The 21942-nt window shown below is 35.7% G+C and overlaps 1 protein-coding gene across 1 annotated transcript; it reads left to right on the top strand.

Moving 5' to 3' along the window:
• Positions 1-13: 13 nt before the first annotated feature.
• LOC121407645 (MARVEL domain-containing protein 1-like) lies at positions 14-21442 on the top strand. The gene is made up of 5 exons (XM_041598817.1): positions 14-123; positions 3222-3385; positions 13771-13947; positions 15670-15786; positions 20905-21442. The coding sequence occupies exons 2-5, from the start codon at positions 3236-3238 to the stop codon at positions 21124-21126; spliced, it is 666 nt and encodes a 221-aa protein (XP_041454751.1). The 5' UTR covers positions 14-123; positions 3222-3235; the 3' UTR covers positions 21127-21442.
• The last annotated feature ends 500 nt before the right edge of the window (positions 21443-21942 follow it).

The following is a 21942-nucleotide window of genomic DNA, read 5'->3' as shown; positions in this document are numbered from 1 at the left end:
TAAGGTATATACGGACCAATACGGTATCGGTATTTGCTAGTGTTATCACGAACTAGCCGCTGCGTGTGGGTCGTGGAATCATCAACAAATACCTAACGTTATTAGCGTTTTAAAAGTTGTATAGTGAGTTGAATTCATTTATCTCATCTTGATCGTCATACCATATCAGGTTTATCTGGTTGGTTTAATACCGGTATTTGATTTTCAATGAACTTTTTATGCCCCTCCACCAGGAGCAAGCGTCAGCTAGGGCCTAGGCTAGGCTAGGGCTGCGCCGGGACGCGAGGGCCGCTACAGCTCCGTACCGGTACCGTATCATGTGATTTATACAGCGCACACAATTCCAATAATTGATGACAAGGCTAGGTTCACAATTTTGTGATTGTAGTCGATCGATTTTTTTTTATTACTAAATTACTGGTACGGTACTGAAGTGAAGTTGAGGCCCAAGTGAATTGACTGTTAGTGCATAGTGTTAAGCAAATTCGAAATTTTTCATTTTTTTTTCTTAATTTCAGAGGGGGACAGAGCCAACCCAGGCCAGCGCCAGCTCCAGTACCAGACATGCCAGAGAGAGATTTTCTTAATTCATGAATTAATAGCCTAAACAATAAAAGCTCGACCTAGGATCTAGACCTGCTAGAACATCCAAATTCCTCTAGATCTAAGGGTAGATTTATTTGAAATTTGTCTTCGTTTTTTTTATCTGGACATGCTGGAGGAGATTTAAGATTAGACTAACCCAGGCGCGGGAGCCCAGGACCTTACGTGTAATGGACCATACTCATCTGACTTGCGTGAAGTATGGTCAAAATAATTCTCCGAATAAATAGTTAAAACAGAAATCAAGCACTTTCCACGATTATATGGATGAAGGTCTAACGAGTGGCAGTTTGACATCTGGGCACAAACTGGAACCTAAAAAAAACCGAAAAGTTCTCTCTTTCTACCCCCGTCTCGATCGGCCATTTTTGTTATGAATTGTAACAAAATGGCCGATCGAGACTGGGGTAGAAGGAGAGAACTGGGTTATGATTAGACCAAAAGCTTCAGTCTCTGTGTATTTTGGTTGTTCCGCTGAACTACGTTGGCTCCACTCACGGATGGGGATGATAGTAAAATGTCAGAAATTGTTGAATAAATCCCCAGAAACGACGGTTATTCCTGTCTAATTTATGATATGAATAATACTTGAGTCAGACAAATAAAATGTCATGAGTGTTTTTATTTTTTTCGTCTTGCCTCTCGACATTTATTTATGCTCAGAAATTAAACCTGTGTCACTTAACCTACCTTTGTGTGCTTGCGCACTGTTATGGCCTAATTGTTACCTCTAACATGCCTACCAAGCTGATGCCTACAGCTGGGATTTGGGAGCAAGAAGTTTGTTAGGATTCCTGTCATAGATAATCTTGTTAAAACAGTTGGGATCTAGGCTATTCCTTTAAAAAGGAAAGTCCACTCCAACAAAAAGTGTAGCCTATTTAAACAAATGCAGAAAAATAATTTACTGTACATACTGTCATGACCGTACATGTACATGTATAATACTTAAATTTATTAAAAATTGTATGTAAAATATGAAAGTCATGACATTTAGGGGGTTCGCTTATTTTTCAAAAAACGTATGCACAACAAAAAAAAATTTATGCAATGGGAGTCAATTATTTCCTGCACTATTATTTATTTGTAATTTTTTGAAAATATTGAAATAGACCTATTTACATTTTTGCTGACTTGACAATAAGGAAGCATACATTTTCTGTATGAGTCTCAAGAAGGGGTTGCAAGGATCATGCCACAGTCACAGACCCAACAACATCAATGATCCTTCTTCCCTAGAACCATCAAGATGTGGAACACTCTCCCAGTAAATGTGACAGCACCATCAACCGAAGCCTTTCGTCTGCAACTGACGAAAGGCAACAACAGCTAGATCAATACCTGTTTTTACTTGCACCATGTATATGTTTGGCATATGCACTTTACCCTTGTGACACACTTCACCAAGTTCTGCAAGAATGTTCAGGATTGAAGGAAGCAGACTACACAGAAGAAGAAGAAAACAGCTATCCCACCTATTCAAGGAGGACTCAAAGACTCAAACCTATTTTCATGTTATACACTGTACAGCAATGAGGGGAAAATTATTTCATATTTCATATTATAATAAAATACAAAAGAAATTATCAGTGTGTGACATGCATCAATTGGTTACCCTCATTTGCAGACCATCTAGGATGTGCAATTGTGCATATACATGTAAATATTTTACTCGTAATATTATAAATTTAACATTAAATTTTTATAGAAGTTTCATGGATATATATATATATATAAGTAGTAGTTGTTTGATCTTTCTAATATTTATTCAAATGATCATTTTAAGTTTGAATTCCAAACAATACCGGTAAATGAAAGAATTCAGCAAAATCCATTTACATTTTCATGGAAAAAATGTGCCCACACCAAATTATGTAATTACAGAGACAGAGATTTGGCTGGTGCTCAAGATCTCACGAGTCATATTGCGAAATGTCACACATGTCTAGTTTTTTTAGGAGATCTTAGGAGTGTTTCACAAAGATTTAAGTATGACTTTAAAAAGAAGTCGCACTTGTATGCCGATGCATACATGATATGCAAAATCAAATATTTTATCTGAGTCTGACAAAGTCTGTTTTATCTGACACTAAAAAGAGTAGCAGTCAGACTTGTAGGTCTCTCAATAGTACATACTTCTAACTCGTCAGCCAATCAAAGTCTTGGAAAGTTGTCCCATCTGACGACTTACTTGTCATTCAACATTGTTGATGAAATTTCTCTTGCAGACACTGAATGGACACAAATTTGACATTTAACAAATAATATCATTTCTAGGCGGGGTAGAGACTTGACTGGAAGAAGCAGACACAGTATGTGCTACAGATAGTTTCCCCTCAAGGCCAGTCAAGCTGGCCCATGAGCCCCCCCCCCCCCCCTTTGAAAGTGAAGACCTTTTTTTTGGGCTGTCAAGTTTTTCCTCGGAAAAATCTGCCCCCCCTTTGGAAAATCCTGGATCCACCCCTGCATACTTCACGTGTGATACTAGTCTCCTACTTCAGACTCTTCATTATGCATTATGTGAAATCCAAGAAGGGTCTGTGACTGGAGACTAATTGATAATGTATGAGGGATGGAACTCGCTATTTAATACCTCATTTATCTCTCATTTTCTTTAGGTACAAATTCAAGCATGGCAGATCCAGGAGCATTTCCAGACAGCCATACTACCTCGACGTACACAACTACAACAACTCAGCAAGCAGCACCAGCAAGCTACCAGTTTACTGTCGACACAGGTTATGTCAAATCCCTACCTGGTATCTTGAAGATTGTAGAGATTGTGAGTATTGTTGTTAATATGTAAAAGCAAAAAAAAATCTACATGTGTTAGGGAAATTGATGATTTATATCTGCCTTGTATCACGCTACCAATTTATAATTTTTGGTCAAGAAAAATAAATATGAAAAATCAAAACTAGTTTGGATCAAATATTTTTTTTTACTAAATGCTGATCCAGCAATTCGAATTGCAGCCTGCAAGTGATTTTTGTCATTGAAAGAAAATTCCTGATTTTTTTGTTAAACTTCATATGGACTTTAAAAGCAGGACTGCTTTCATTGGTAAATCTTACTTTTCCTATAATACCAGATTACCAGTTCTGAGTTCTGACTAAAAAGACCTTCCTTTTTCTGAACATTTGTAAACAGATCATGTTAGCCTTTTTTTCTTTAAGTTGCCAGTGTCTTTTTAATTGTACACGATTTGACCCCTGTTATTTGTTGGCTGCCACACAAGATATGAACTGAAAGCGACATCCTTTTCAAAAATAATCTAGAAATCAAAACAAATTTTAAGTGTATGATAATTCATGTTCAGAAGAGCTTAAGAAAAACTGATGTTACAGTGTAGATAAAAGACATATTTATGATACATAATTTATAATAAACATCTTTCTTGCAAATAGACAACTCGGGGCACTTGGCAAGTCTTCTATTAAAAAAAAATGGATAATGTGCAGTGCATCTGTATGGACAATGTGAAAATATTGGTTATTTCATCTGATAATGTCTGTTTTTCCATCAGTTACCATAGCAATGGTCTTAACAACCTAAATTATACTGCTGTCAGTGTATTTGGCTCTAATTTGTATTGGTTGATATCCATAAACTCCTGAGAGTGTATTAGGATATAGGGTGACTGAGAGAGGAAGCAAGAGCTTAGCTGGCCTCTGGTACAAATCTCAATTTGAGTTCAACACTGATCCCTTCTCTTTGAAGGTATGGAAATGTAACTTGGAATATCTCTTTTAATAATTCAATGATAGATACATGCTATGTACTACTAGAACTACATGTAGCGAGATAAATGCCAAGAGTTAGCAAATATTTTGGTAACCAAATGTCACTCTTATCAGAATGCTCTTTTTTTTAATAGCTTGTCATTGTTGGTTTGAGGGTGTTTTTTTTTCTTATAATTTTGTATTTATTTACATGTATTTATTCATTTAATTCTATTATTTTCTATATATCATTCAATTAGTAAATTCAGTTGATTTTTTTAGTTTTTATTATGAATATAATTAATTTATTGTTTGAGGGGGATGGAGTAGATGTCTTGTCATGGCAGTCTGAAATTGGCTCAAATGATTTTATATTGTGAAAAGAGAAAGAGGTTTGTGTTGGGGTGATAAAGGTAGGTTTGAGTTTAAGTTTTGCTTGAAATACATGTATATTGCCATCAAAGCTGTGGTTGTTGCCAGAGAAAATATATGGAACCCTGCATGTAGCTGTCATAGAATAAGTTTATAAGTGGGTCATGGCCTGGGAAATGTGGAATCATAAAATAGGTTGTGGAGTATGTTGTGACATTTTAATCATGGAGCTAGTAATAAATAGCTACATGATTTAATTTGTTGTTAAGTACACAAATACTTACCAGACACATGCTCAACAGGATTCCAGGAAGGATGGATAAAAGGAATTCATTTCTGAAAAGAAAACATGATTTGATTTTTTTTCTGAGCAGTGGGCAAATAATTGGCCATTTGGCTTTATTCAGCTCCCTCCTTCACAAGGTGACTTGGACCTCGCAACACAAAACTTTAATAGTGTTTTATCATATCATAGATTTGTGTCATTGATTGATGATTGCTATATATACACAGGGTGCTACATAAGCACTTGCCCAATTGCCCGGGGCAAGTAAAAGTTAGAGTCGGGCAAGTGTTTTGAAGTAAAATTCAGTAGAATGACCAAAGTTAGGGTCGATATGACATGATATTGACCCTAATTTTGGTCATGGCAGGTAGATCAGTTCATGATTAATAAGAGAAAAGGTCAATGCTTTATAAAACCGCAAATAATTCTCTTGAAGAGGTAAAAATTTTTTTTTCAAGGATATTTTTGGGCAAGTGAAATAGCTTTTTGGGCAAGTATATTCAAACTATTTGAAAATTTACTTGCCCGACTGGGCAAGTGCTTCTAAAAAGTTATGTAGCACCCTGTATACATGTATCTGCAACTACAGTCGAACCTGCCTATTAGGGCAATCTTGTGGAAACACAGAAAGTGGCCATGGGGACAGAGAGTCTTTATACGTTTTATAAGACCAAGAGGGGTATTCAAATTGGGGACTTTCAAAATGAGAGACAATTTTGTTGGCCATGGAACAGGATTTCACTTTATAGACAGGTGGCCGCGATTAAAGGGGAAGTTCACCACTTCACCCTGACAAAAAGTTTTTTGTAAAAATAGCAGAAAAAATAATACAAAATATTGCTAAATGCTATTAAAAGGTTTGAGAAAATCCATCAATGAATGAAAAAGTTAATAGAATTCTAATAATTTGATTTGTGACGCCATATGTGAGCAGCTTTGAAGCAATGAAATGTCAGTTTCTCAGAAAATTTAAAATGATGTTTACTGTACCTTCAGTATATCAATCTATACACAAATCATTTCACACCTGTTCCTTAAACAAAGTAAGTCAGCACGAACCATTAAAAAATTGAAAGTTGTGCATTTTATATAACATAACTCATGGGGCAGCTGCTCATTTATGACACATATCTGAAAATTCTAATAACTTTCTCAATCTTTAATGGATTTTCCTCAAACCTTCACCAATATTTTTCTTATTTGTTCTGCTATTTTTACAACAAACTTTTTGTCAGGGTGAACTTCCCCTTTGACAAGACATGTTGTGCCGCATGTATTCACAAAAAGGGGCTCTGTGATCAGTCACTGTAATGCTCAGGTCACAGATTCCAGCTAAAGTAATGATTGTCCAAAATTTCAAGAAGTTACAAGCTTATTATCATAGCAGATTGATGCAATCATCACAGTGTGATTTCCAGTGGATGCATGCAACATGGATGTGCAATATCAGTTACATGTATGCTGATATGTTCCACTTGAAATCTGTTTATTCTACATTTTCCTGCTACTTACATATGCTGCATGCATCAATATTAGTTGAAGCTTCTATATCACCTCAAATTTAGAATAGTACTAAATGTAGACCTACATGATCGTGGAAACGGCAATAAGGGTAAGGGAAAAGAGGCTTGGTATTTTGGATGGATAGTCTGCAGAATTTGTGAAGAGAGCGAGTAGAAGAATAAGGAACCTACATCTACATAGAGTGAGATTATAGCCATTAATTACTTGTCAAACTCAATGCACTGTTGCTTGAATAGGTGATGAGAAATTGGTGGTTAGGTTAGGATAGCCCAGTTGGCAGTGAGCTTTCAATTACAATTAGAGTAAATCAAGTTCTCCTCGGTGACACAGTCGTGTTTGTATACATGTACATATAGATGTATGAAGCATTTTCTCTATGTTGATGTTTTATAATCCAGTGTTGGATCCAGGATTTGATATGGGGCAGACGTACATATTTTCATTTTGTTAGCACTGTTTTTTTGGGGGGTGGGTGGGGGTGGGGGCAGCCCAATATAAAGCTACATGTTGGAAAGAAATTACTATAAATATTGTTGCAGATAAAAAAAGACATATAATGCAAAGGGGGGGGGGGTGATGTCTCTACATTCAGAATGCAAACAAAATCAATACAGTAACAAAGATTAACTTAAAAAAATGTTTAAAAATCCAGAGGGGGGGGGGGAATGGACAATCTCTTCTCTTGTATACTGGTAGTCAATTTATATTGGTAGTTCTGCCACTGTTGTCATTTATCCCATTTATGGCTTTGGTAGTATGTACATGTAGATCTGGACGTTGACCTGCAGGTCATAGTGATTCAGTGCGCTTTTCGCCTCCCAGGCACAGGTGATGCCAAACAAATAATAATAAAGATAATACTAATTTTATTTGGAAAACTTGACACTCATTTGTCACATATATTAACAACACTAGTCCTCCCACTGTTTTTACCCTCTCCAATGAATGATATGGGCTGATCTCACTGCTGATGTATATTGGGTTCATGTGAATGCCATTCACCAGAAAGGAAATAGTGCCGGTATGCTTTAGGCCTACATGTACACTGTATGCTTAGTTAGTATGTCCCATGTTTGGGGGGGGGGAGCAGCTAAACTGTTCATTTGACCATGCAAATTTTTAATTGAAAATGAAATTTATTTAATGTTAAAGTAATCATGTGCAAAGTTGGTGGAATGGTGGTACAACAATGTACTTTAAAATCTGACTTTTTTTACAGATGATGTATACATTGCAATTCATGAAATATATGACAAAATAGAACAATGATATGCAATCATAAATACCATAAGATTGCAAATGTACAGGTCTACATGTATGACGTAGACCTACAAAATCTAGAAACATTTAGAAACAAAAGATTATTATAGACAGAGTGATAGAGGAGAACCCCAAACCATATCTTGGTTGCAATAAAGAACTTTTAATAAGAGGGAAAGCAGAGAACTTGATAGATTGGAAAATATCGGCCTACAGATTTGGGCCCCGTCTTACAAAGAGTGATCTGATCAATCGCAACTATGGAAGACCAGCAACGTCAACATCTATGTTGCATGTTTGTTCAAAATATTTTCTAGCCATGATCATGCATTCATTGTTTTCTTGAAAATTCACTGCGCTTCTCTTTGCATACAAAGGACATTGTGCAAATTTTCTTAGGAAAAAATTATGATGCTGATGGATTTCCATGGATTGATCTGATCAATTGTAACTCTTTGTAAGATGGGGCACTGCTGGGCCCTGGTATTTCTGAAGAAAACTCTACGTTTTCATGTTTAATTGCCTGTATTTATTACAATATTCGTGTTAGGCTGTGTACATGTATTCAATAGTGTGACACGATATACATGTAGCCCCATACAGAGAGCCATAATTCACTCTCTGCTTGTTTAGAATCTTATAATTAGAATTCCATTAGCAGGCCTCCTGTTTAGTCCTAAATAATTGGCATTTGGCAGGCTAGAGCGGGTTGAATATCATGTCTTGATGTTATTTTTGTGAATTCAGTACTAAACAACTACAAAACTCTACATTCCCTCATACACCTTCATATATGAAGTATTCAAACAACGAAGTATTTCTCTTGTGAATGTCCTGAAGCAAACGGTTTGGAGAGAGAATAGGAAAAAGCACATGCTCTTCGAAATCATGTTCTGCAATTAATGAAACTTAGAATATTCAACAGGAATATGTTTCTGTGAAACAGTCTTTGAATTGCAGATGAGCTCATAATTATATACTGTACAAGGATGCTTTACAACCTGGCTCATACGAAATAAAGAAGTTTGAGAATCCTATTATATGCACCCTGAAGTAAATCTCTGATCTTGTTTGCCTACAGTATTTTGATTCAGCATGCAAAACACCGTACTTGATTTTGATATTGCTATTTTTTAAAACCAAAATCAACAAATGAATTAGAAAATGAAGGCAGGTAGTGTTGAGTATCATGTTAATGTTTATTTCAAACAATGGTCTGGCAGAGGCTTTGATGCTTCTTTTCGTCAAGAGAATTTTGTTGCTTGAACGTGCCACCATCCCCACCACCACCACCCTTTTCTTTTGTTTGCATTGGGATACATTTATCAATCCCATGCATCATTTCAAGCACATGGATTGAACTTTGAACAAGTGATGCTATTGAAAGTTGACTCTGTGGGGGTTTAAGATTCTAATGTTTTCTGATTGCTATATGCCCTGAAGTTACAGGGTGTTTGTTGAATTTGATGGATCATGAACATTGTTTTTCATGCTGTCTTTTCAGTTGTGTAATGATGAGCCTTAACATTTTGTTTTATGTTGGGTTGAACACTACTTTCATCTCAAAAAGGCTGTGTGTTCAATGTTGATTTTCAAATTTAAATAGCAACATGAGTCATGATTGAAAACAACACAGAACACAAACACGATTAGTGGTGTACTGTTTGCAGTTTTGAAAATATAAAGCTGAATATTCGTTGTTCTTCTGTAAATTTACCGCTTTCGTTAGCGAGGTTTATATGTAGTGTGCACTTTGCTGTTTGACCATCTAGGCTTCCACTACGAGAGCAAATTTTTTTTTAAATTGTGTTCGATGTCACATTCCCGATGCTGAAACAGAAACATTTCATCCGAATTTTGATGTTCATAGTGCAAATGTGTGTGCCGATAAATTACATTGAAAAATGTATTTAAAGAGAAATTGAATGGTCAGTCCATCGTCACAAAATTATATGACTTTTGGCCATTAGCTTCAATGAATTTCAAAATTGAATTTTTACAAAATTTTAAGGAATGATATAGAATGGAATTGAGTGCTGGATAAATGAAACTGAACCATGTGTGCAGATGATGAATAAATATTTTTTTAATTTGAACGTCCATTCATTAATTTAAATGCAACTGTGATGAAATTAGACGGGAAAACAGTTATAATAATAATTGATAATAATGTAGGCATTTAGATAGTGCCATCTATCAAGAAATCTGTCCCAAGGAGCATCATTATTATTACTGCAAAAAATTGCAAAGTAAATTGTGATTTCAGAAAGCTACAGTACATATAAAGATCATATCCTGAAATTTTCAGACCAGTCCAATTCCATAGTTTAGTAGTGATTTTGTAATTTAGGTTATAGAACATCTAATATTCGTGTTCATATCGCATACATGTACAGTACATGACATGAACTGGAACTGTCATAGACACAAATATGGGATACTTTACTCAAACCTGAAACAGGCTGTAACTAACCTATCCATAAAATATTATGTAGCCATAGCAAACCTTTTATATAAGACCAATTCTTGAAAAAAATCATAAGACATTTATTCAATTATAATACTTTGGTACATGTGCATGTGCTTGTAGAAAATTTTCTTAGTTTTACTGCATCACTGACAAAAATACACATTGATCGGTATAAAGAGCACTTATGTTATTTTACAAACATTCATTTTTGATGATTTATAGTCATTTTCAGTTTTGCTTAATAGAGTCCAGGATATCCTGTCATTGGTCATGTCCAGTAGCCATATTTTTTCTTTGGCATCCTATTTCAGGTTGTACATATACTTAGCCAATAAAAACTGAAATGGCTTACAGCTAGCTTTCAGAAAAGGAAAAAGTCTTTGGACATTGTTGTCAGAATTGTTTTTTTTTTATTCAAGGATTTGAAATAAACATGAGTTTCGCAAAAAGTTGGAGATGAAATCAATTTACACCAAAAAAAAGGTTTATTTTCTTTTCTTTCAGTTTCATTCATGTCATTAAGCAATGTATCGGTGACATACAATGTACATGTATCTAACTAGGGCAGGGCAGATTTGAAGACACTTTTCATAGATTTCAGGATATTTGACATAACAGCAAGCAAGACAATCTGAGTTCATCTCAAATATTTGATCAGTATGAAACAAATCAAATTGTAGGGGGTGCTGTGGTACAGTGGACTTACTACTCTTTTATTTTAATTAGAGGAATTTGGGTTCGATTCACAGCCGTGGCATGTTTTTCTTCAGTAAGAAAGTGCTGCACTCAAACAATGTGAAGTGAATGGGTACCCAGCAGGATGCTGCACTGAGTGGTAGAAGGCAGCTCGAGCTAAAGCTGGGGTAATAATGTAACGATAATAACAATTTGCCTCAGAATAGATGATTTCTAGATAGATGGCGCTATATGAATGTCAAATATATTATTATTAAATCGATTTATAGCTCTCCAATCATGATAATGGTAGACACTGACGGATCCAGGGTGGTTTAAAGCTGCCCCCCCCCCCCCCCCCCCCGTTTTGAGAGTTACAATTAAAATTTGTAACATAACAATGCTGTTAAATCAGAAGTTAACCCCCCCCCCCCCCCGCTCTTTGAAAGTGAAGACCTTTTTTTATTTATATTTTTGCTTGTCAAATTTTTTTGTGGACGAAATGTAATTAATTTTTGGTTAAAACCTTGTTTCTTCTATTTTTTTGCTTGCTTGTCAGTTTTTTCCTATGGAAAGTTTGCCCCCCTTTTTGGAAAATCTTGGATCTGCCCCTGCTGGTAGATTTTTTTTTTAAGTTCTGAAATTTTTATCATTTGCAATCAAATTAAATATAAATTAACACTTGTATGAATACACTGTAAGTTGGCATTGCTGGTCCGGTCCATTGATCCCATGACCTTTTTTTAGAGGAAAAGAAAGCAAAGTGGTATTTCCTCTTGTTCATAACTATTGTTATGTTAGGGCCTATGTTTGTTTAGGAGCAATGTAGGACTATCTCTCACATTGCCCAAGTACGTAAATTAAAGGGATGACACTAACCTGAAAATAAGTTGGTTTCAACTGATGAAGCAGAATAAAACCAAGTATTCTAGGAATATCGAAGTTTGAGATTTTTTGTGGAGTATACATGTATGTATCAGTCACATACAAGTTCAAATGTATGACCACGTGACAGAAACATATATGTACATGAGCATGACATCCATTTGTCCAAATGAGTTTTACTTTTTATAATAATATTTCACAGAATGTAATGATGATGGGTAATAGTTTGATTCATTACAGGGAGACTCTGGTCTGGAATTATCTTGAGTTAAATAAGTAGAAATGCCACCATAGGTGTCACATTGCCAATAGCATTAATGTGATTTTTGGGTTGTCTATAGATCTTTAGTTCTTGCAATAACTTCAGATCAGCTTCAAACTTGATCAAAGTATTTATTCATGTAGGACTCTAGGAATGATGATGATCTGATTTTTTGTCTCGCCCTCCAGAGGTGAAGGCGAGACTTGGGGATCCAAATGTCGTCCGTCGTCTGTCGTCCATCCGTCACAAATCTAATGACACATAACTCCACAACCGTATGTTGCTTTTCAACCAAACTTAGGTGGTAGATGGACTTGGGGGACCTGCATGTTATGCTGCAGTCGGAGGTCACATGGTAAGGTCAAAGGTCATTTTCAGGTCAACGTTAAAGTTTACATGCAAGACTCTCTTATGACACCTAACTCCGCAACCGTAAGTCACTTTTCAACCAAACTTGGATGGTAGATGTTCTTAGGGGACCTGCATGTTATGCTGCAGTCAGAGGTCACATGGTAAGGTCAAAGGTCATTAGGTCAACATAAAAGTTTACGTGCAAGGCTCTTATGACAAGTGTTATTCCATCCCAGTTATTCCACAATGAAGTTTCAATACAATTCTGTTGCGTGCCCTCGCAAATCACAATATTTCTGGTTATTTTCATAAGTGGGAGAGACACAAAATCGCTTTTGCCTTGATTTTGTGGGGGGGGGGTATCAAGGTAAGAAAAAATGTTACAGAGGTAATCATTTACTTACACGTTGATCAATTAACTCATTCTTATTCTAATTTATGTCTTGTTTATTTGCTTACTTAAAGGGATATACACAGGGCTGAAAATTATATACTAAAAACTCACTGAACAAAATGCTATTGAATTTTAGAATTTAGCAATATTTTGTGAAAACAGTAATATGCACATAGTCATGAATATTTATTAGGTTAGTTGATAATGTCACATAGATCTCCACTTTCTTTTTTCTTATGATTTTACAAGAAATCATAATTATTACATATTTTCACACATGTGTGTACGTTATGTCTCTCTTGTAATAAAGTAGCTTGCAGCAATAAAAATCTTGATTCATTAGATCTGCAGTCAATCCAATATTTTTAATTCTTGGAGGAAAAAAATTGAATGAGCATAATTTTATATAAAAATTGAAGAACAATTAGTTAGGATATGACCTCATCAATTTCCAAATTGAATATTCATGAAGTACATTTTACCGCAAATAGTGCAAGTCTTGTCAAAAATGTCTCATCTCTTTTATTCCTTGTCAGTTTTTTATTGAATTTTCAGTGATTTTTTGTCTGATTTTTCTTTATTTGTTCAAACCATATTATTTTCAGCCTGGAGTACCCCTTTAATACTATTTTTTTAAATCTATTGGGGTAGTAGTATAAGAATGGTAAACTTAAATGCATTTTCTTCCAATTTATAAAAGCTCATTTTTTTGCAAACGAAGGGGAAAATACAATTCATAAGAATTTAAAGTTACAAGGAAAGGTGATGATAATTCACCAGCTTTTGCCATATGCATCAGATCGTCTACAAAAATAACTTTTATTGAAATATGCCCGCCCCTTTCTCTCCGTTCATGTCATGGTGGAATTTCCTTTACAAAATTGACACCAAAATTAGATAAAATGAATAATCTGTAGATGATAGTATTCAGCATTCCATAAAGATTTATTGTATTTATTTTTGCAGATTGTTGGATTCCTCTACTGGACAGTTGTGGCCAGTTACACGTATGCTTACTACTTCAGTGGCTTTAGCTGGATAATCTTTGTTGCAGTGACTGCCTGGGTCTTCACACTCATACTATTTCTCTTATTCCTCTTTAAACTTGCCCAACGTGTGACCATTATCAACTGGGTGCTCACGGTAAGTTGATTTGAATGAGTGGAGCATCCTTGTTATTTTCATTGAATCGACTATCACGCCAAGTGTTACCAAGTTGTAATGCATATACATTTGAGGCCAAAAGTTTACATACATGTACATGTACAACCATGGAATCCAGTGAAATTTGTTCACTTGCCAAACATCGTAAAATTTACTATATCATCAGAAATACCACAAATGTGACGAATTTGATATGAAATGAAAGAGTGTATTAAGCTCTTTCACTTGATTGGGATGCTATTGGGATTAAAGTATGTTTCAGGTGGAATTTTTTTGAAGACATTAAGTAGTATTCATGCCAAATGTATTCTATTGTTTGATATTATATTTTCAAACATCATTTTATAGAAATACATTAATGTCAAATCTATGATTTTGTATTACATTTCATATCATATGTCACCACTGAACACAAAATCTGACATGTTTGTGTTGAGAAGTAATTAGCACAGATATGAAATGTTTTTGTCAAGTTTTTATTTTTAATTTGTCTAAAATATGAAGATTTGGGGAAAATGACACCTAAATATTTTTCAGCTCCTGATGACAAAGCAATGTAATGAAGGGGTATAATATATTCATTTGTTTGATATCAAATTTGTTATGATTGCACAAACACGTTATAAGATACAGGAAATTTTATGCTTTTTGGCAAATGTCAACTTTTTTGCATTTCCTGGGTGTATGAAAACTTCTGGCCTCAACTGCGTTTTGAAATCATACTTTCAGACAAGACAAATCTTTACATTCAGCTTTAAATAAAACCAATTTTATGACAATACCTCTCTCTTTAGGCATGACGATACAAATTTTATACATTTTAATGAATTATGAATGATGATGAATAAGTTGGAAAATGTTTTGATTTGGATTACCATACCTGTCATATCATGTTGTAAAAATGATACCAGCATCAATCTTTTTCCCTATGCTCATGCATGAAATATGTGTATCTCTCATAGAATTTGTATGTACAAAATAACGCTCAAACAGCTATTTTGAATAATACAGTAAACTTTCATCAGTTGGGGATGATAAATTCAATGATTTTTAAGCTTCAAGCCTTCAACCAACCTTGATGATTATTTGGGGTGAGCTTTTGTGGAAAAAAGGATTAATCCTGTACTGAATAGAGACTTTGGATATATATTGTCGCCAATCTTTGGTCCAGTGATCAAGAAACACGGAGGTACAGACTGCCAAAGGCAGCAAACATTGTGACTGATCAATTGGCTTGAGAAAGTTTTATTTTACGTATTTCACATTATCTCCTCCTGACCTTGACAATATGGTGTGGATTATATTTTCCAATGACATATGTTGTGCTCAGAAGGAGGCAAGATGCAATTTGAAAGATAATGAGCAAAATCTGAAAATTTGTGTACAAAACAAAAGGAGAGTTGTCCACAAAATCAGCCATTTTGAAGCATGTTTGCCAATTCGAGGATGCCCATAGAAAGTACAACAAGAGTTTTCAAACTCCCATAACTTGCTTATTTCATAACCGATTTTGATGAAACTTTTTTTTAATTGTTCCTCTCATTTTACTCTTTCCAATAAGATTACTTCTCTTCTTGGGTTTTGATTTCCTTTAATCTGGCCTTTATCAAAGTCTTCTTATTTTGGGTCTTTTTACACATTTTTTTATTCTGAATAATAAAATAAATTTGATGCAAATCTTTTTTTCTTCAAATGTTATAGGAGCTGATCAACAATGCCGCAGATTGCTTGCTACATTTTATAGCTGCTATAATTATCAGTGTACGTGCTGGTCAGCTGAATATATTAGTTGAACATGGGAAGCTAGTATGGGGCTGTGTAAGTATCAGCTTGAGTTATTTCTGTTGCCCTAGTTTAATTAATGGTTATGTGATTGCTGCTAATTTTATTCATATTTCTGCTCACCAAAGGTGGTCACCAGGGCCCGTATTCCGTAAGCAAGATAAGCTATTTGCTTAAGTTTGAGCAATTTGTCTTAGCATTTTGTTTGTCTAAGAAATCTTCCCTAACAGTATTCTATAAACTTTAAGACATTTGTCACAAGTCAGACGATATGGCTAAGCCAAAGTCTCAAATTCTATGACGTCATAAGAAAATTGTAATGTCACGCAACTATTGTCGCAAATGTAACAGCCGCTCTGCGGTAAAGTCTATGTGTTTTATGTGTTAAAGCAATAATCGCATCATAACAAATATCAAGATTGAGACTGAGAAAAAAAGGAATGCCAATTTTATGAAAGGAGAGAAAGTTACTTACTTCCAGGATACTGCCCAACTTCCCGAAAAGGGGTCAAACGGGCAGGGTTAGGGTGCGCTGATGGTCGTTACGCGGAGGTGAGAGGCGATGCTTAGTATTGATTTTTGTTTAAGTACGTCTGGATTGTTACTTTGAATTTGTCTTTGTTGAGAATTGATTTGATTGAGTTTGGCAAGTTGTTCCAGTCAACAACAGAACGTGGTATAAACGAAAACTTATAGCAGTTTTTGTCTCACCTGCATAGCAGAGTGAGACTATAGGCGCCGCTTTTCCGACGGCGGCGGCATCAACATCAAATCTTACCTAAGGTTAAGTTTTTGAAATGACATCAGAACTTGGAAAGCATATGGACCCAGTTCATGAAACTTGGCCATAAGGTTAATCAAGTATTACTGAACATCCTATGAGAGTTTCATGTCACATCACCAAGGTCAAAGGTCATTTAGGGTCAATGAACTTAGGCCATGTTGGGGGAATCAACATCAAAATCTTAACCTGAGGTTTGAAATGTCATCATAACTTAGAAAATATATGGACATAGTTCATTAAACTTGGACATAAGGTTAATTTAGTATCACCAAACATCCTGCATGAGTTTCACGTCACATGACCAAGGTCAAAGGTCATTTAGGGTCAATGAACTTTGGCCAATTTGGGGATATCTGTTGAATTACAATCAAAACTTAAAAAGTTTTTGGATCTGATTCATGAAACTTGGACATAATAGTAATCAAGTATCACTGAACATCCTGTGCAAGTTTCAGGTCACATGATCAAGGTCAAAGGTCATTTAGGGTCAATGAACTTTGGCCGAATTGGGGGTATTTGTTGAATTACCATCATAACTTTGAAAGTATGATGGTCTAGTTCATAAAACTGGGACGTAAGAGTATTCAAGTATCACTGAACATCCTGTGTGCATTTTAGGTCATGTGACCAAGGTCAATGAACTTTGGCCATAGTGGGGGTATCTGTTGAATTACCATCATAACTTTGCAAGTTTATTGATCTGACTTTTGAAACTTGGACATAAGAGTAATCAAGTATCACTGAATATCCTGTGCAAGTTTCAGGTCACATGATTAAGGTCAAAGGTCAATGAATTTTGGCCACATTGGGGGTATTTGTTGAATTACCATCCTATCTCTGGAAGTGTATTGGTCTAGTTCATAAAACGTGGAAGTAAGAGTAACCAAGTATCACTGAACATCTTGTGCGAGTTATAGTAGTTTTCAAAGTAAGCACTGCTGCTATGTTGAATCGCGCGATGCAGGTGAGACGGCCAGAGGCATTCCACTTGTTAGTTGCAATCGGAAGAAAGCTATTTGTTGTTTAGGTATTACGCAGGTTCCTTTGGGCTGGGCGCAGGGTGAATCGCACCGGCACAGCAAGCTGGCCCGACAATGCCTGCTGGAAGATTGACATTCGGTTTGTTTTCCATCTCTGTTGAAGGGACTCTATTTTGAGTGTCTTCTTCATATCAGTTACACTACACTTTCTTTCATACTTTCCGGTGATAAAACGAACTGCCCTATTCTGGATTTGCTCTAATTTATTGATGAGTGTTTGAGTATGTGGATCCCATACTGATGAACAATAGTCAAGTATTGGTCTGACCATTGTCTTGTACGACATTTCCTTGACATGTGATGGACACGAATGCAAGTTCCTTCTCAGGAAACCAAGTATTCTGTTTGCCTTGGAGCAGACTCTGTCTACATGAGAATTCCATGAAAGATCATTACTTATATCTACACCCAGGTACTTATGGGTTTTGGTTTCTTCTAGTGCAGTGTTATTCAAGGTGTAATTATACTTCAGAGGGGTTCTAGCATGAGAGATTCACATGACATAGCATTTTTGAGCATTAAAGTCCATCTGCCACTTGTTTTGCCAAGATGTTAGTTTATCAAGGTCACTCTGTAACCTCTCAGAATCTTTTGGGCAGGTTACTGTTTTGTATAATATACAATCATCTGCGAACAGACGACAGCGAGATTCTAAGCCTTCAGGGAGGTCGTTGATATAAAGCAGAAAGTCTAACGGGCCTGATACTGTATCCTGTGACACACTAGAATCTACACTGACCCATTCAGAATGTTCATCCTCTACGCTAATAGCAAAATAATTAATAATGATAAATTATGCTAATAGCAGAAATAAGAAGAAGGAAGAGATCTTGAGACCAAAGCTTATTTCATGTATCACGTTTCAGGATAAAGGAAAAGTACGGGTGGAAATTGCCTTGAAACTCAAACAATTAAGACCAACTCAAAATTTTCTTCAAGTTAGGGTAAAATTCTTAGCCATGTTGTATCTATGGAAGTCATACAGACTACAGTTTTAAGAAAAGTTACTTAGCCATTCATCCTATATCTTTCTTAGTAGCGCAAAAACTCTTAGGCAAATTCTAAGACAAAATTCTTAGCCAATCTTTTATGGAATATGAATTTTGTCTGAGATAGAAAATCAGACAAAATGCTTTGATTTTTTACTTAAGCATGCTTGTCTCGTTTATAGAATACGGGCCAAGAGTCACTGGCCTGAATTTTACAAAGGTGGTTTTGAATTTGTGGTCTAACTCATGGTCTGTGTACATCATGCATCATGCCTGCATAATTCAGATAATATAATCAAAGAGATCTTGAAATAATTTGATATTTTTTCTGGGGCTGAGCCTCTGAGATGATAGATACTCTACATGGAGGAAGTTGGTATTTGCAATACCTGTTACCTATCTTCCAGATGCCTACCGCGGTAGTGGCACATAGGGCCTCCACTGAATGTCTCCACCTTTGCCTATCAGAGGGCACAGCTCTAGCTTCTGTGAAGTTCTGTCCATGTCCTCCATCCAGCCAGGGTCCTTTCTTTTTCTTTTTCCAATAGATTTGCAATAGATGATGATTTTTTTTTGTATATTTTAAAGGGAGTGAGTTGGTTTATAAGCGTCTGCCTGTCAACTCAAAATCGTAGGTTCAAGTCCATCTCAGGTGAATGAATGAAGCCTGTGTTGTATATTGACTTGCCCCTACCCAGTTTTATAGAAGAAAGCCATTTAAAACACTGTCTCTGGGATAAGATTTTATATGGAGGCACCATTTAAAGGAAAGTCACCACCTTTGCCTATTAAGAACCAATTGCATTGTTTTGTTGTGTTGGGGATGGGATCGGTGATTATTGGAGGGAAGCGTAATAAGGAAACTTTGCAGAAAGTTATACAGTTCAAATCACTAGGTATTTAATCATCAATATTCAGCTACAGTTGAAGTACATGAAGATTCAGAGTATACATGTATCAGGAGACAATGAATATAAAATAATTTAGACGTATCAGATTGAGCTTCGAAGTAAAGTTAAATTAATTCTGAATGAACGTCTAAGTCTTGAAGTCAATTAGTCTATCTGGTTGAGTGTGGGTCTAGTATTCTATGATTGGTATTCTCTATTCTCTAATAATCAAGAAGTCTTATTTATATCATTTGTTTTGGGGTGTAACTATTTTAAGATGGGAGTGATCTAAACTTGTTCTGATTGGTCTACAAATAACTGTCTATCAAACTTTCTCTAGTATAAGGGGTGTGGTGATGCTCTGTGCAAGTGACTGGGGCTGGAATGTGAGTCATACTTCTTCCATGAAGTTAGCTGACGTCACTGAGGGTTGGTCTTTTTATGGTCAAGGCTTAGCTCAGTTAAATGGTATTGGGGGTTTGGGAATTCTTAGATGACATTTGGGGAGTTTGTAAACAAGTGAGGGTGAATGACTGAAAGGAGAACAGTAAGTTATATTCATACTACATAAGAGTAGTGGAAAACTCTGATGTAGTGGTCCTCCTGCATACTGCCAATCAGTTATATTGGGAGGATGGACTGGCAGATCACATTGATTCATTTTACTTGTTCCATTCCAGGCTCAGGTGAAACCAAACAAATGATAATAATTATAAAAAAAAATATTTCAGATAGATAAGCAATTTGAAAGGAATGCAATTGAGAATCCATCAAGTTATTAGTCTTGTAGGGAGTAGTTCAGCAGCAGTAGAAGAAGTAGGGTCGTAGTTGTATGGTACATTAAAGTGATGCTCCGGGCTGAAAATAGTATGATGTAAATAGATTATCATGTCCCCACTTGTTCTTTTGTATTTCATCGTATGAAATTAGGTTTGAATTTCAAATTTTTACTACCAAGAACTGAAAAAATTGCATTGACAACTGATTATACATGTAGTGCATTAGATATTCATTGCTGCAACTTATTCAATTATAAAGGAGGCAAATTATTCACACCTGTATGAAAAAATTAAACAATTATTAATATTATTTCTTATAATAACATTAGAAAAATAAAATTGGGGATGTGACATCACCAGCCCACCCAATGAATATTCATGATGATGTTCATACTTTTTTCACAAAATATTGCTAAACTTTAAAATTAAATAACATTGTTCATCCTATTTTGATGACATTTTCAACATTTTGTTCTGTGAATTTTACTTTTATTTATTAAATATAAATATTTTCAGGCCGGAGTACCTCTTTAAGTTTTCAAATATATTTATCATTACTAATATTATTGCTGTTTTGGTCATTAAATCACACTTTATTACTAACATCATCTTTATGATTATTATTGATTATTGTAATATAACTCCTTGCTTTTCTCTTGTTACCATTTCAAGCTTTGTGGATGGACCCTTGTCGTCCTCTATGGCCTCAGTACATTCTTCAACTTCCGTGACTTCCAAGCCATGGGTGGAACAAGCAGCCTGCGTTTCCCTGGCCAGCAGACCACCATGGCCACTACCACGACCACCACAACCACTGTGGTTCAACAACAAAGCACTGAACCTGCAGACGAGAAGGTCCAGGACCCTCCCCCGTACCCCGGGGGCCCATTCTAGATGTACAACTGTCACATCATCTGTGGAGAAGCAGAAGTGGTCATTTGGGGAGGGGAGGGGGGGTGATAAGGTGAATTTAATTTAGTCATATTGCCATTGTGAAGGCTCACCAATGCAGCTGTTCATTGCATAGTAATGCAGAATTCAGCGGTACTGTGTTAACCCATTTCCTACTGGAACTGGGTGATCCCTGCACAAAACCTATGGGAAGCAAAGAATTTGGTAGTCAACTAGTTGAAGGTCAGGGAAATGTTGTATGTATGTGATATATTCAAGTGAAAAGACATTGTAATGGTAAATCATGCACAAAAGTAATCTTTTTGAAAGCTATAAAAAAAATCAAATTTGTTGAAGTTCAATCAAAGATTGATATTAAATAATCATCAAGAATTGTTTTGGTTTGGGTTTTGAGAGGATGGTTTAGACCACTTTGCCACAGTTTATGTTTACTACAGTCAACATATGGTCGATTGGGCTACGATTTTTCTTTCAATTCAGGGGGCCTTGTAGGTTGATATGGGCTACGATTTTTATGCTTGTATTATTCATGGTAATCAGGCGATCTGCCGTCCACTAAGGAAAGCAACTGATTTTTTATTCAAAATTGATTCTTTTTTTTTGTGGGGGGGGGTATGTTCTGTTTTCTCTTCATGATGCTAAAGGAATTGAAGTCTCTATTTATATAGACATTTTAAAAGCAAGTAACTATATATTTCCACATTAAACAGTGCCACATTTTTTCTCATATACTAAAAAAACTCAATTCCTCAGAGTTGGTTCCTTTTGTAAGTTGATGGCAAAAATGTTTTTGGCGTT

The sequence above is a fragment of the Lytechinus variegatus genome, chromosome 2 (assembly GCF_018143015.1).
Source record: "Lytechinus variegatus isolate NC3 chromosome 2, Lvar_3.0, whole genome shotgun sequence".
NCBI lineage: Eukaryota > Metazoa > Echinodermata > Echinoidea > Temnopleuroida > Toxopneustidae > Lytechinus > Lytechinus variegatus.
The sequence above is the reverse complement of the archived record's forward strand: the minus strand, read 5'-3'. Positions and strand labels throughout refer to the sequence as shown.

Excerpts from the sequence above, each read along its gene's own strand:
- LOC121407645 (XM_041598817.1), top strand. The coding sequence starts at position 3,236 with ATGGCAGATCCAGGAGCATTTCCAGACAGCCATACTACCTCGACGTAC. Across the intron at positions 3,386-13,770 it reads TCTTGAAGATTGTAGAGATT|ATTGTTGGATTCCTCTACTG; the intron begins GTGAGTATTGTT and ends TTATTTTTGCAG. Across the intron at positions 13,948-15,669 it reads TTATCAACTGGGTGCTCACG|GAGCTGATCAACAATGCCGC; the intron begins GTAAGTTGATTT and ends CAAATGTTATAG.